The sequence below is a fragment of the Pezoporus wallicus genome, unplaced genomic scaffold, assembly GCF_028554395.1.
Source record: "Pezoporus wallicus isolate ANWC-B61680 ecotype Strahan unplaced genomic scaffold, APGP_CSIRO_Pwel_v1 contig_6401, whole genome shotgun sequence".
Taxonomy (NCBI): domain Eukaryota; kingdom Metazoa; phylum Chordata; class Aves; order Psittaciformes; family Psittacidae; genus Pezoporus; species Pezoporus wallicus.
In genome coordinates, this window is record NW_026638608.1 from 628,234 (window position 1) to 641,078 (window position 12,845).

Consider the following 12,845-nt stretch of genomic DNA (forward strand, 5'->3'; position numbering starts at 1 on the left):
GCGGCGCTCCCGCCAGCGCCAAGTGCCGGCGAGAGGAGCTGCGGGATGGGCCCCGTGGCTTTGCACTCTGCCTGAGGATGGTGGGGAGATCCTGGGGGAGCGCGACAACACCATGCTCCTGTGCTCTCACCCCCTTCCTACCCGCCCGCTGACAAGATACTGGCTCCCGTGGGACCTGTCTGGATGGGTGCAGTGGGGATGGCATGAGCTGCTTCCATGCTGGGGAGCTGACCACGGGATCCCTGCACCAGGCTCTTGTGATGCCCAGGTGGGTACCAGGGCTCATGTTATGGTGTGGCCTCATGCTGGCTGGAGGGAGAGGAAAGGGTTGAATCCTGCCCCACCAGTGTGTTGCTCCTCAGTGATGCTGATGGCTGAGGGTCCCCGTAAGTGTGGTTGCAGAGACCACCCAGCCCTGAGGATGGGGCACCACAGGTGCCCACTGGGCTTTGCCCAGGGAGTGGCCTCTGTTTGCAGGGATAAACTGGATGTGGCCTGTGGGTCCCCATGCCATTGCCTGCCCCATATCAGACTCCTGAGGAGAGCTACCATTCTCTGGGCATGGGGGATGCAGGACCCACTGCTGGCTGTGGGGTTGAATGCTGTCCTATGGAATGTGCCTGCAAACAGTGGGGAGAGGATGGGGCAGAGCCGGTGGCCCAGCCCCTTCTGGCTACTGACAGCCCCTCTGAAGCCCACATGTGGCCCCACAGCACTGTGCAGGGGGTGGGATGGGGCACAGTGGGGATGCTGCCGAGCCCCTGCTTTGGGAATGGGGAGCAGGATGGTACCCAGGGCCGCCCCTCGGAGGGGAGCGGGCTCCTCCAGCCCCTGCTCCCTGCCTTGCCCTTGCGCTGGCATCCCGGGCAGGGGCCTGGCACGGCGCGGCGGGGCTGGCTGGGGGCCGGGCCGCTCCCCCGCTCCCCGCTAGCAGCCGAGGAGTTAAAAACTCAGCCCTTGTGATGAATATTTAACAGCAGAGCACAGGCTGGAGCCGAGGATTCCTCCGGGCTGGCTGGGCGCTGGCAGCGCTGCCTGCCCGGGCGCACTGCGCAGGAGGAGGAGGAGGAGGACGGGGTGCTGGGGTCCCCGCTGCCGTTGCCATGGGCACGCAGGGGCTGGGAATAACTTTTCTGACTTTGCCTCTCGTCGTGCAAGCAGCCGCGGGAGGTGAGATGAGATGAGATGAGATGAGACGAGATGAGATGAGATGCGCTGCCTCGCTCCCGCCGCGCCTGGGGTGGCTGAGGGGATGGTGGGTCCCATGGTGGGAGATGATGGGGGTCCTGGGCTGCGGGCCGGGGTGCGCCTGTGCCAACCCATTTATTCCTTTCCCTTTGCTATGTTCCGGGGGGCTGGGTGCTGGGGGACCTGGTCTGGCCCAGGAGTTCTCTCCTGGACCTCCCAGCACCCTTCTCCCCACTGGTGCATGTCCCCACTGTGCTGCTGCGCTCAGGAGATTTCAGCCCACCCTGGAAGGTGCCTGGGCCGGGTTCCCCTTAGGGCATTAGGGTGTTGGGCTTCAGCTTGTCCACCCCACAGACCTGCATCACCAGTGAGGATGAAACCTCAGAGCTGCTGTCCCGGGGCTGAGGCCGCTGAGTGCTCACCTGCATCTGGGCCAGGCTCCTTTGGTTGCTGCCAGAGGATGCTCGAGGTCAGGCAAGGGCTGGTGGGTGGGGATCTGAGCACCTCAAAGGAGTTCAGCTTCCCCTCGGCGGGGAGGAGAGCTTGAGGTCCCTGCCCTGGGGAGCCTCTGAGTCCTGCTCCATCCCGCTCCCAGCTCTCCTGTGGGTCTGGTGTGTCCTGTGCTGCCGTAGCGAGGATTTGGATGCGCTGCTGCAGGCTGGCACCACGAGCAGCATGGGTTGAGGCAGGCAGGCAGGGCTACTTTCATCCTGCTGGTCCGAGCAGTCGCGACTGGCATGGAAGCATAGCTCATCTCACCTGCAGCAGCCTGCTGGCATGGCCCCATGGCGTCTGTGGGGACCGCTCACGTAGGCTGGCCCTGGGCAGCACCGGGTTGCTCTGTGCCTCCTGCCAGGAGCAGGACAGGGAGCTGAGGAGGGAAGGGACGCGCTCCCTGGCTCCCATTGCAGAGGTGATGGCTCTGGGTGGCTGTGCAGACAGCAGGAGCAGGGCTCTGCCTTCCCTGGCATCCTCGGCATCCCCACGTCTGCTGTGCCGGCACCCGGTGTCAGGTGCGCAGTCCCTGTAGCCGCTCTGAGCGCGGGCACAGCACTGGTGGGAGGTCAGCAGCTCCGGCTCAGGTGGTCCTGAGCGATGGGGCGAGCTTTAAGTCCCCGCAGCGTGGGCACGGGCCTCTCCGTCGGCCCCCAGCAGCCGCCTTCTGCTGCCAGCCCACCCCGGGGGCCGCGGGAATAGCGGTGGGGGCTGCGGCAGCACCTTCAGCTCCCCGCTCACCCAGGGGAAGGTGATGTGTGTGGTGAGGGGCTGCCTGGGCTCCCCACGGTGCGCAGGGGGGGATGCTCCCGCAGCAGCTGGGGATGGAGCCCCGTGAGCAGTGAGGTTTGGCTGCCACGGAGCGGAGAGATGCTGAGGGAGGTTTCCCTGTGGAGCGGCTGGGGGAGGCAGGGAAGGTGTGAAAGCACCAGTGCTAAGAATAACCGGGATGAACACAAGTGCTGGCGGGACCCCTGGCTGCGATGAGGGGTGCTCTCGCCATGGGGGGGCTGGGCATGGCTGTGGGTGGGTTTGGGGAGTGGGTCCTGTCTCCATCACCTGCACTGAGCTCTCCTCTCTCTGCAGGGCAGTGGTGTTATGACTCACAGGACCCCCAGTGCGGTGAGTGGTGCCATGTGCAGGATGGGGGGTGTCGGGGCTGTGTGGGATTCAGACCCCTACATCTCCCCACAGCGCCTGGCCCAGGGCACTCTGGGCAGCATCAGTGAGGCTGCAGTGGGGAGCATGGTTTGGAAAAGGGCAGATTCACCCGTATCACACCAAGGTGGGATCGATTAGAGGGGCTTCGCTTTCAGGTGTGCTGATACAGAGACTGGGGACAAGTGCTCAAGACCGCTCTACCCAGGTCTGGGTGCTCCCAGGGCAGCACCAGCCTCCCCGCTTCCACCTGGAGCAAGCTAAATCACGCATGTAAAACATGCCATTAGCAACCCCATCAAGGCATTGAGGGGGCCGTGGGGCACGGGCCTGGCTGGAGGGGGGATAGCTCTGTTTGGGCAGGCAGCAAGTAGGGGAAGGGAAGCATGGCTGGGGGCACTTTGTCTGGAAGCAGGCAAATAGCTTGTAAAAGGTTAATTAAAGATCAACGAGCATTTAATCAGCTGCTACGGCCCAGCTGTTTTACAGCTCTTGGGTTTACACGCCTCGTGCCCAGCGGTCCATGCGCACTGGCCATGGCTGATGTGCATCTGGACTCCACTTATCCCTGCCGGAGCAGCGCTCCGTGCTACCAGCAATCCAACCTCACCGGGGGGTGGCAGAGCAGGGGAGCAGGGCTGGTGGGAAGCGGCTTGGGCAGCGCTGGGCTGGCCGTATGCCCGCAGCAGGGCTCTGGGGATCGGTGCCTGGGGGCGATGTGTGGGGGTACCCGACAGCAGCGTGCTGGGGAGCTGGTGCGGTGGTGGCACGGCCAGGCTGCAGCTCCCAGGGTTTCCAGGCAAAAAGGTGCCTGGAGCTAAGGAGAGGAAAAGGGAAGGACACGGGGCTGAGCCCAGGGGGCAGGAGGTGGAGGTGAGCGTGGGTGTGGTTTTGTCTGCCCAAGAGGAAGGGTGGCAAATGCAAGAGGTGCACCGCGGGGTGCTGCTGGAGGAGCAGCCCCTCCAGACCCTGGTTATAGACAAGGGCTGCCCAGCCAGAATGTGTGCCAGAGCAGAAGAGAGGTGCTGAGGGGGGGATGCTCTGAGCTGCCCCGGGATTGGGGGTGCCCTGGGAGGACAGGACTGGAGGTGTCAGGGGAATTCCCATTCCCTGGATAGGATGCAGCCCAATGCCAACACCTTCACCCCAGCACGGGCAGCTCCGGCTGCCCTGGGGCCTTAAGGTGAAGGAGCAGGGTGTCAGGGCAGCCACGCTGAAGCAGTGACCAGCAGGGTGGCTATGTCCCACCCCACAGCTGTGGACCGCAAGAAGTGTCCAGTGCTGCAAGAAGAGAGGATGCTGGGGTGACAGGCACGGTGAGCCACACATGTGGTGTGTGGTCTGGCCATGGTGGCAGCCATGGGGGCCATTGCTCAAGGTCCTCAGGCAGCTATCTGTGTTTGCAGTGGGTAAAGCTGGTTGCTGACGCTGACAGCTCTTGCCATGGTGACCCCCTACCCTGGCAGCTGCTGATGGGGATCATGCAGTCCTGTGGACCCCATGTGAGATTTGCCCCAGATGAGCTGTGTGGCCAGGATGCGCTGTCACCTGCTCCTGCGGGACAAGTGCAGCACACATAGGGGTAAAATGTGCTAAACTGGTAAAACCCAAACCGTGTGTCCTGTGAATGGGCCTCAACTCCTCCATCCCTACTCAGTGGCTCCTGTCTGTCCTTCCCTCGCAGGTGCTGTATGGGGCAGTGGGATCCCTCTGCATAGAGCAGTCCCCTACCCAGCCCTGGTGTGAGCCCCAGGGGCTGTGGTTGGCAGCCAGCATAGCCCCACAGGGAGGGATTGCTTGCAGGGATGGGCAGAAGAGGCTGGAAGAAAAGCCTGCCCTTCACCAGCAGTGTGCCAGGCTAAATATAGCCCCCAGCCCTGTGAGGAAACCCTGCTGCATTATGGATGAGGCTTGCAATAAGTCCCTGCTCATCAATAGGGAGGAAGGCTGGCCAGGCAGGATGCAGGCGAGCACAGTGGGGCTGACCGGGACTGCAGGGCTCGCTGAGGACCCAGCGCCCTGTGCCTCGGTGGCTGCCCGTGGTGCCCCTGCTCCTCCTCTGCAGGCCCCAGCCACTGGAAGGAGCTGAAAGCCACGTGCGGCGGCAGCAAGCAGTCCCCTGTGAACATCGACAGGCGCCGGCTGCAGCGGGACCGGGGCCTCGGGGACATCCTCTTCGAAGGCTACGACCAGGCCCCCCCGGGCAAGTGGAGGCTGACAAATGATGGGCACACAGGTACGAGCTGCATGGGGCACCCTATCCCCCTCCCAGCTCCAAAGCACTGTCCTGCCCCGGCTCAGTTCCACCACCAGTCGGGGTGTCCTCTGCCCCTGTGGGGGTGTGTTAGTGCTGGGATGAAGCCTGAGGAGGATGAGTCCAAGTGTGCCAGGGCTGTCCTGCATCCTCACCCCATCCCGCTGCCCTTGCAGTGATGCTGAACCTGGCCAGTGAGTTGATCGCTGAGCACATCACCATCAGCAGCGGGGGCCTCCCCGGCAGGTACCGGGCACTGCAGCTCCACTTCCACTGGGGCAGCCCAGCTGGGAATGGCTCCGAGCACACTCTCGACGGGTGCCAGCTCCCCATGGAGGTAGGTGAGACAAAACACTCTCTGGGTGGCCCGAGTCCTTGGTGTGATGGGAAGATGTGATGCTGGTGGTTGGGAAGGTGTGATCCTAAGGCTGCCATACAGGCTCTGGGATGCTGCGCTGGCAGGTTTGGCTGCGCTCCCATCACTTGTGCTGATGGTGGGATACAGGCAGCTGCCTGCCGCACAGGGCACCTGGGTGGTTAAAAAGCAGTTGATGCAAGACTCTAAGGTTTTGTGGTGTGTGGGCCACACTGCCTTGTTGGAGGCACTGGGTGAGGTTTGGAGGGCTCTGTGCCCCGCTGAGTCAGTGGATGCAAACGGGAGTGTGCAGGAGTGTGCTCTGCCAAGCGTGTTGGGATCCTTCTGGGTGAAAGAGGCTCCATGCCTCTAAAATATTAATTATCAGCTGGAGGAGAGCAAAACTGATGTACTGTGGCCGGTGGGCACACGGGACTGCTGCCCCCTTCCCACACCCCTTCAAAAGATGTCCCTTCATGGAGGTGCTTGGATCCTCTAAGCAGCTTCCACATGGAAGTGCCTGTGGGACCAAGCAGGTTTTTCTGCCCCAAGCTGGCTGGAAGGATCCATGGGCGAGTCCCCCTCCACCGGGGGTCAGCTGGGGGTGGTTGCCCATGCTTGGCCCCTCTGTGCTTTCCCCAGATGCACATTGTGCACATGAACGTCAAGTACCGGACACTGGCAGAGGCCAAGGGGCATCCCAATGGGCTGGCAGTTCTTGGCTTCTTCTTCCAGGTGGGTCTGCAACTGCTGGAGGGAGGGGACCCTGTGCTGGGAACAGGCCCCTCAAGGTGCAGCTGGTGAAGCCTTGTACGGCTGCTCCGAGGGAGCGAGAGGGGCAGGGAGGCTGGGCCAAGGCCAGGAGGTGCTGGAGAACCTCAGTGGTGCAAGGTGCCCACTGCTGGCTCTGTGCAATGGGAGCTGTGAGCTCTTCCCCACTGCTGCTCTGTGGTGACGTGGGGCTGGCTCTGCCTGTGGATGCTCAGCAGCACAGAATGACCTGGCTCTGCGCCGTCCCAGCTGCTCACCCTCCTCACCCACAGGTCTCCGAAACCCCTAACACCAACTACAACACCATCGTGGCGGGGCTGAGGAACATCTCCCATGCAGGTGAGTCACATTCTCATTGGCGTAGGGGCGAAAAGGGGAGAACCCTCCTCAGGGGGTTGCACTGTGGGGGGAGACACCTGACAGTCTATGGCACCATCTGGCTGAGGGGAAACTGATGGGGGTGGCCCTGCTGTCCCCACCACGTCCCTGGCATGGCACAGGCTGAGTGCCCACGTCTCACCTCACAGGGGACTCTGTGGATTTGGCCTCCACCTTCCGCCTGAGCACGCTGCTGCCACGTGCCGGCCGGCTCTCGGGCTACTACCGCTACCAGGGCTCCCTCACCACCCCTGACTGCAGCGAGGTCGTCGTCTGGACCGTCTTTGAGGAGCCGGTGGAGATCGGTCGGGAGCAGGTACCAGCGTGCACAGCCCGAGGGGATGGGCCTCCCGCGTGCCCCCTCTCCTTGCCCTTCCCCACCCCTCAGCACAGGGAAAGTCATCTCTACAGTAATGCTCCCGGCAACCAGGCAATTAATTTAATGAGGGTTAAGTAATGGAGCCATGGCCACATGCCAGCTCAGAGACATCCTCTCCATAGTGCTCTGCCACCCAGCCCCAGTATTCAGAGGGTGGAATGGGAGCAAACCCACTGGAACTTAGAAGAGGGTCCAAGGGGGTGGGTGGGTGGGTGGGTGGGTGGATGGATGGATGGATGGATGGATGGATGGATGGATGGATGGATGATGGATAGTTTTCCTCTGCCGTCCAAGCATATTAGCAGATGTATCTCCTTGAGGGAGTCATGGCCCAGCTACTCTTCTAAGTGTTCAGTGCAGCCACTGAAACACAATTACCTCCTTTAAAACTCAAGACCTGATCCTTTTAAGGACCTGGTTCATGTACTTACCCTGCGGGTCTTGTTTTGGGAGAGCAGTGAGGGGTTGCGGGAGGCCCCACTCTGGTGTGGGGCCATGGCACGGGCCCTGTGCACATCAGGGGCAGCAGGGAAGGGGCCTCACAAGCGGGCAGGGGCTGGTGTGCCTGGCACTGGGGCTGCCCACCTGCTCTCCCTGCGCAGCTGCAGGCCTTCGTCAGCACCCTCCACTTCCCGGCCGTGGGCTCCACACTCCCCAAAATGACCAACAACTTCCGCCCGCCGCAGCCCCTCCACGGCCGCAAGGTCTTCGCCTCCCGGGGGGCCACGGCCAGCGGAGGGTCCCCACACAGAGTCCCCCATCAGCTCCTGTCCCCACTGCTCCTCCTGGCCCTGCTCGGCCCCTCCTCACCAGCCCCGTAACGCCTGGGCCAGCCGTTCACCAGCCTCCACATGAGCATCTCCCCGCTGCACTGGTGACGCCTCTGGTCCATGGGTAGATGGGACAAAACAGCACAAAGAAGCACGTTGAGACCTCGGCTGGTGAAGGTGTTGCAAACCTGGATCTCTGCAAGCCCAGAAGTGCCCTGCAATGCGCCTGCAGCCGGGTGGTGGAGCTGCTGGGAGCGGGATGCTGTAGGCTCTGGAATCAAGCTGGGGTCCTCGCTGATGGCTGTGGGTTGCTGCCTCTTTGGCTCTGTGTCTCTTCGGCAGGGCTTTGCAGGCAGGCACGGGCCTTCCCCTTTCCTCCTTGTGCAATAAATCCCCATGGCCAAATCCTGTCCCTGCACGTGGCTCAAAGTCCTTGTGGTCCCTGTGCTGGTGGGATCCTGTTGCTTTCCCAGGAGCTGGGGCTGGCTGGCAGAGGGATGGGGGCTGCTCCTGGGGCCACAGCACCCTCAGTGCCCTGGGGCAGGACACGGGGCACCGATGGCTCTTTCCACAGAGCTAATTTTACACTGGCACAAATCGCTGTGGCTGCCCGCGCTGCTCCTGTGGTCCCCAGCAAGGCAGGGGGAGAGCCAGGGCCTGAGAGAATGGGGCGGTTCATAATTAATGAGCTGAAGCTCCAGGCATGTTCCCGTCTCCTCCTGAATTATGGGTGTAAGGGCCAGGTCGTTATCTGGGAGCAGATCCCCACACCAAGGTGCCTGCAGGCTCTGTGGGTGCTGGGGCTCTATAAACTCACCCCAGATGCAGGTCTGGGAGCAGCCTCCCTGGCCTGTGGAAGGGCGGCAGAGCTGGTGCTTGTGGCTCGGGCTGCTCTTGGCAGCCCACAGGACGCAGCCCATGGGCTGCGGCAGGCTCCTGTCACGGGCACGGCAGCGGCCATCGCCCAGCTCGGTACTTCCCGCCGGGCTCCGGCTGGCGCCGGCTGGAAGCAGTATCCTGGCCCAGGGGCCGTGTGCTGACCTTTCCTTAAGGACCTCGTTAGTGCCGGGGAGCGCCCTGGCCGCCTGCCCCGCCGTGCTGGGGGCTGAGGCCGGGCAGAGCCGGCGGGCGAGGGGCCGCGCTGCCGCCGTGCGCCAGCCCGTGCACCGGCACCGCCGACACCGGAGGCGACACACGCTGCGCCACTGCGCCGGGCGGCCGCCAGGGGGAGCTCGCCTCCCGGCTGCGGGCGCTGCTGTGCCCGTGTCACGGTCACCCGCGTCCCTGTGCCCTCCGTTTCCTCCCGTGCCCTCCGTTTCCTCCCGTGCCCTCCGTTTCCTCCCGTGCCCATTATCCCTCCCTGCTCTGGAGCACCAGTCTGATGAGGAGCGGCTGAGGGAGCTGGGGTTGTTAATCCGGAGAGGAGAAGGCCCAGGGCGGACCTTATCACGCTCCCCAGCTGTCTGAAAGAATGGAGCCAGGATGCAGCTGGTCTCTTCTCCCAGGTAACAAGTGATAGGACAAGAGGTAACAGCCTCAGCCTGTGCCAGGAAGGGTTCAGACTGGATATTAGGAACAATTTCTTCACTGAAAGGGTGCTCAGGCATTGGAACAGGCTGCCCGGGGCAGTGGTGGAATTGCTGTCCCTGGAGTGCTCAGCAATGGAGTAGACAGGGCCCTCAGTGCCATGGGTTAGTGGTGAGGTAATGGACTTGATGATACTAAAGGCCTTTTCCAACCTCGTCCATTTGGTGGTTCTATGTTCCCCTGGGTCCTCCATGCTGTCTGTGCCCCCATGTCCCTCCATGTCCCCACCGTGCCCCTGCCCCACTGCACAGCCCAGCCTCTCACACCCACAGGCTGCAGGGCAGATGCCCCGTGAGTCCAGCCTGGGGCCAGCCCAGCATAGTCACAGGAGCAGTGGATTCAGCCACAGAGCATGGCAGGGCCTGGCCATCCACAGTGACCCCTAAATGGCTGCAGCCTCCCAGGCCAGCATGTGAGGGGCACCTGGGGCCAGACCTTGCTTGACAGGGGGCTCATTGAGGGCACAAAGCTGTGGCTCTTCGATGGCAGAGGGGCTGAAGCTCCTGGCAGGAGCCCTGGAAGCAGACAGCCTTGTGCTCAGGGTCCCTATTCCCTGGGGGACCCGTCCTGGTCAGCTGTGGTACCCCTGGCAGAGGACAGTAGTGTTACCAGGCAGCCAAGCCCCTCTGTACAGCAAAACCACCCCAGGGGCTCAGAACACGCCGTGCATCCTCCTGGGTCCCCCGACCTGGGGAGGTGCTGTGCCTCCCACTGGGAATGCTGGGCTGCCTTGGCTGCCTGGGGAAAGGACCTGGAACCATTCCCCAGCCCAGGAGCCATTGCTGAAATGGGTCTGCAAAACGTCTTTTCCCACCTCCTGCTCGACCGGGCAGCGATGCTCTGGGTGCCACTTGTGCCGAGGACGCGGGGTGTGCTGGGGCTATTCCTGGCTCCCAGCTGCTGTTTGGCAGAAGCGGGCCCTTGGTTTTGGCCAGGCTGTAATTTTAGCAGTGGCTGCTCCTGAGCAGCGCGGCTGCGGTCAGCACAGCTGCCTGCAGAGCCGCCGCTCAGCTGGGGACAGTGGTGCATGGTGGCATCCTCTGCCCATGGTGCCTGCGGTGCCCAACAGTGGCAGTTCTTAAACCTGGTGTTCTAACCCCACCCTGGGGCTGAGGAAGGGGAAAGGGCTCTGCTGGGGCTGGTGGTATTTGCTCAGAGTGGGGAGGCTGCTGGTGAGGGTGGCACTGGGCAGAGTGCGGGATTCAGCCCCAGGGTGCACCGCACATCTCCCTTCAGTCCCCTCACACTGGCTGTAAAAGCCATGGCACTGCTCACCCTGGCAGGATGTGGAGGGGGAGAAATGCAGCTTCAAATCTCCCTAACTGCTTGAGTTAGTTCCATCCCGAGGGCCTGGTGAGGACCACAAGGGGCTGCCTCCATCACACCCACCATCCACCACTGCCACCACCTTCTTGTCACCTACTACATAGACATTTCTTCACGTAGCCTGAAAACACCCCATTTTGGGAGTCCTAATAAGGGCTGAAATTTATCGACCGTATTTCTCCAGCTTAGGCAATACCAGCCTAGTGCTAAGACCCCTCCATCAGCACACCTGCCTGGTGGGACCCGCTGACTCCTCCTGATGTGAGCAGAAAACAAGGGTGTGCTGGGTCCCCAGAGGAGGGCTGAAGCTCTGCCGGGAGTTCTATTTTATCACCACTTATACACACTTCAGATGACAAACACTTTGAAGCAGCTGAGCCGTGTTTGTTTTTCAGTGGGTTCAGCTTGTTTACAACCTGTTTACAGCCCAGGGGTTTATCTTTGGGGCTGTTTACCTCGGTTTAATACACATCTAAACTAACCTGACGCGAGGGGTCCGGCCCCCCCTCCCCATGCAGCCGCCAGCTGCGTGCCCTGACGGTTGCTGTTTTGCCGGAGCTATGCAAATGCTCTCATCTCCACAAACAAGCGGGGTGGATCGCTCAGGTCGTGTTTTCGAGCACGCCAGCCTCAAACGTTTCTTTATTTCATTTAATTCCCTTTCAATCGCAGGGCAATTGGGCTCTCTGGCTGCTCCCAGCTGGGGCTTTGATCCAGAGCTGCCCAGGGGGTGTTTGATGGTGTTTGATGATTGTAACTTGTGCTTCATCATTTAGAGCCTGTGTTGTTTTCTCATTTATAACCTGTATTTTACTCCTCAGATTTGGGGGAATCTGCCCCAAATTGCGGGAGCCTGGAGGCTGCCCCATGCATCTTGCGGCACCTTGGACTGATGGACAAGCCTAAGGGGCTGCCTGGCAGGAGGCAGGGACTGTTTAGTGTAATTCAGTCAATGAGAGAGGATTTAGGGTGACCTGGCCTAAAATGTGCTCCAGGTTTATACCCCTGGGGTGGTGGCACAGGGGAGCAAGTCCGTGAACTGAGCAGTGTCAGGGCCAGCCCTGGTTCCCAACCCCACATGACAGTGATGCCCAGCCTGGGGGCCCTGGATGCACTGGGATCACTGTATGTGTATCTGCATGCATGTGCAACAGTGTGTGCATGCATGTGCACACACCCCACATCGGGCAGGGACCTCTGCCAGGCAGGACCCTGCTGGGGACCCTCCAGGAGACATGACCCCAGGCTGGGGCCATGCACCCTGCCCTGGCACACAGCCCCACCAACCTTGGTGCCATCTCACAGCGGGTCCCTTGTCCTCCACCCTCCCAATTCTGGCCAGGTTAAAGCTGCCCCAAAACCTGTCCCCCCCGGGGTGGTGGCAAGGTGAGAACTCAGCAAGGGAACAGGGGCAAAGAAGCTCTCTGCAGCAAAGAGCCAGGGCTCGCTCCCCTTCACACGTCAGCACCCACTGGAGACGGTTTCACTTCCTTTTTTGGGGCCCCCTTTCGAGTTTCTGATTGGGGACTGGGGCAGGTCAGGAGTAAATTTAGCTGGGGATGCCCCATGCTGCACAGCTGCACGGTGGCAGTGCCGGGGGGGGGCAGGAGGGCACCGAGCTGGCGTGGCACAGCCTGGGCTCTGCACAGCCTTCCCCAAACCCTATGGAGAAGGTTTGGGTTATGGAGAAGGCGGCTATGTGAGCCGGGGGGTGTCGGGATGGGGTGCAGGAGCCACCAACCGCCCCTCCCGGTGCCCCAGGTCAGGCAGGGCAGAGCCCATCAGGTATCACCCAGCCTGGGCACAGCTGCAGAGCCAAAGCACTGGGCTCATTCTGCCCTCCCGCTGCCACCCCAGTGGGGTCCGGCTCTGCCCCGTGCCCCATAGCCTGGGCTGGGGTTATTGTTGGCCCCAGCTCTCGCTTTCGGGTTTCAGCCCTGCTCCTCCCGGAGCGGCGGCTGTTGGGGTGGCCGGGCAGGCGGAACGTCCCCGTCCCCTCGGGCTGTGCCACGCCGCACACGGCTCTGCAGGTGAGGTGTTTCATCAGCCCCAGGTGCGTGCACTCTGCTCCCGCCACGTCCCCACAAAGAGACCCCAAATCCTCCCGGTGTGAGATGCTGGGGCTCTCTGGGGGAAACACCGGGTGATGGGCAATGCAAAACCAGCAAGCCCGGGCTGGTTTTG

General features: G+C 62.1%; 1 protein-coding gene across 2 annotated transcripts; it reads left to right on the top strand.

Moving 5' to 3' along the window:
* The first annotated feature begins 962 nt into the window (after positions 1 to 962).
* LOC130600259 (carbonic anhydrase 15-like) lies at positions 963 to 8,153 on the top strand. 2 transcript variants are annotated; one of them, XM_057411379.1, is made up of 8 exons: positions 964 to 1,170; positions 2,770 to 2,805; positions 4,907 to 5,077; positions 5,272 to 5,432; positions 6,093 to 6,185; positions 6,494 to 6,560; positions 6,749 to 6,915; positions 7,581 to 8,153. In XM_057411379.1, exons 1-8 carry the CDS (start codon positions 1,104 to 1,106, stop codon positions 7,797 to 7,799), a joined length of 981 nt encoding a protein of 326 aa, XP_057267362.1. In that variant the 5' UTR covers positions 964 to 1,103; the 3' UTR covers positions 7,800 to 8,153. The 2 variants fall into 2 exon arrangements, with proteins under 2 accessions (XP_057267363.1, XP_057267362.1); XM_057411380.1 differs by lacking the exon at positions 2,770 to 2,805 and having other exon boundaries at positions 963 to 1,170.
* The last annotated feature ends 4,692 nt before the right edge of the window (positions 8,154 to 12,845 follow it).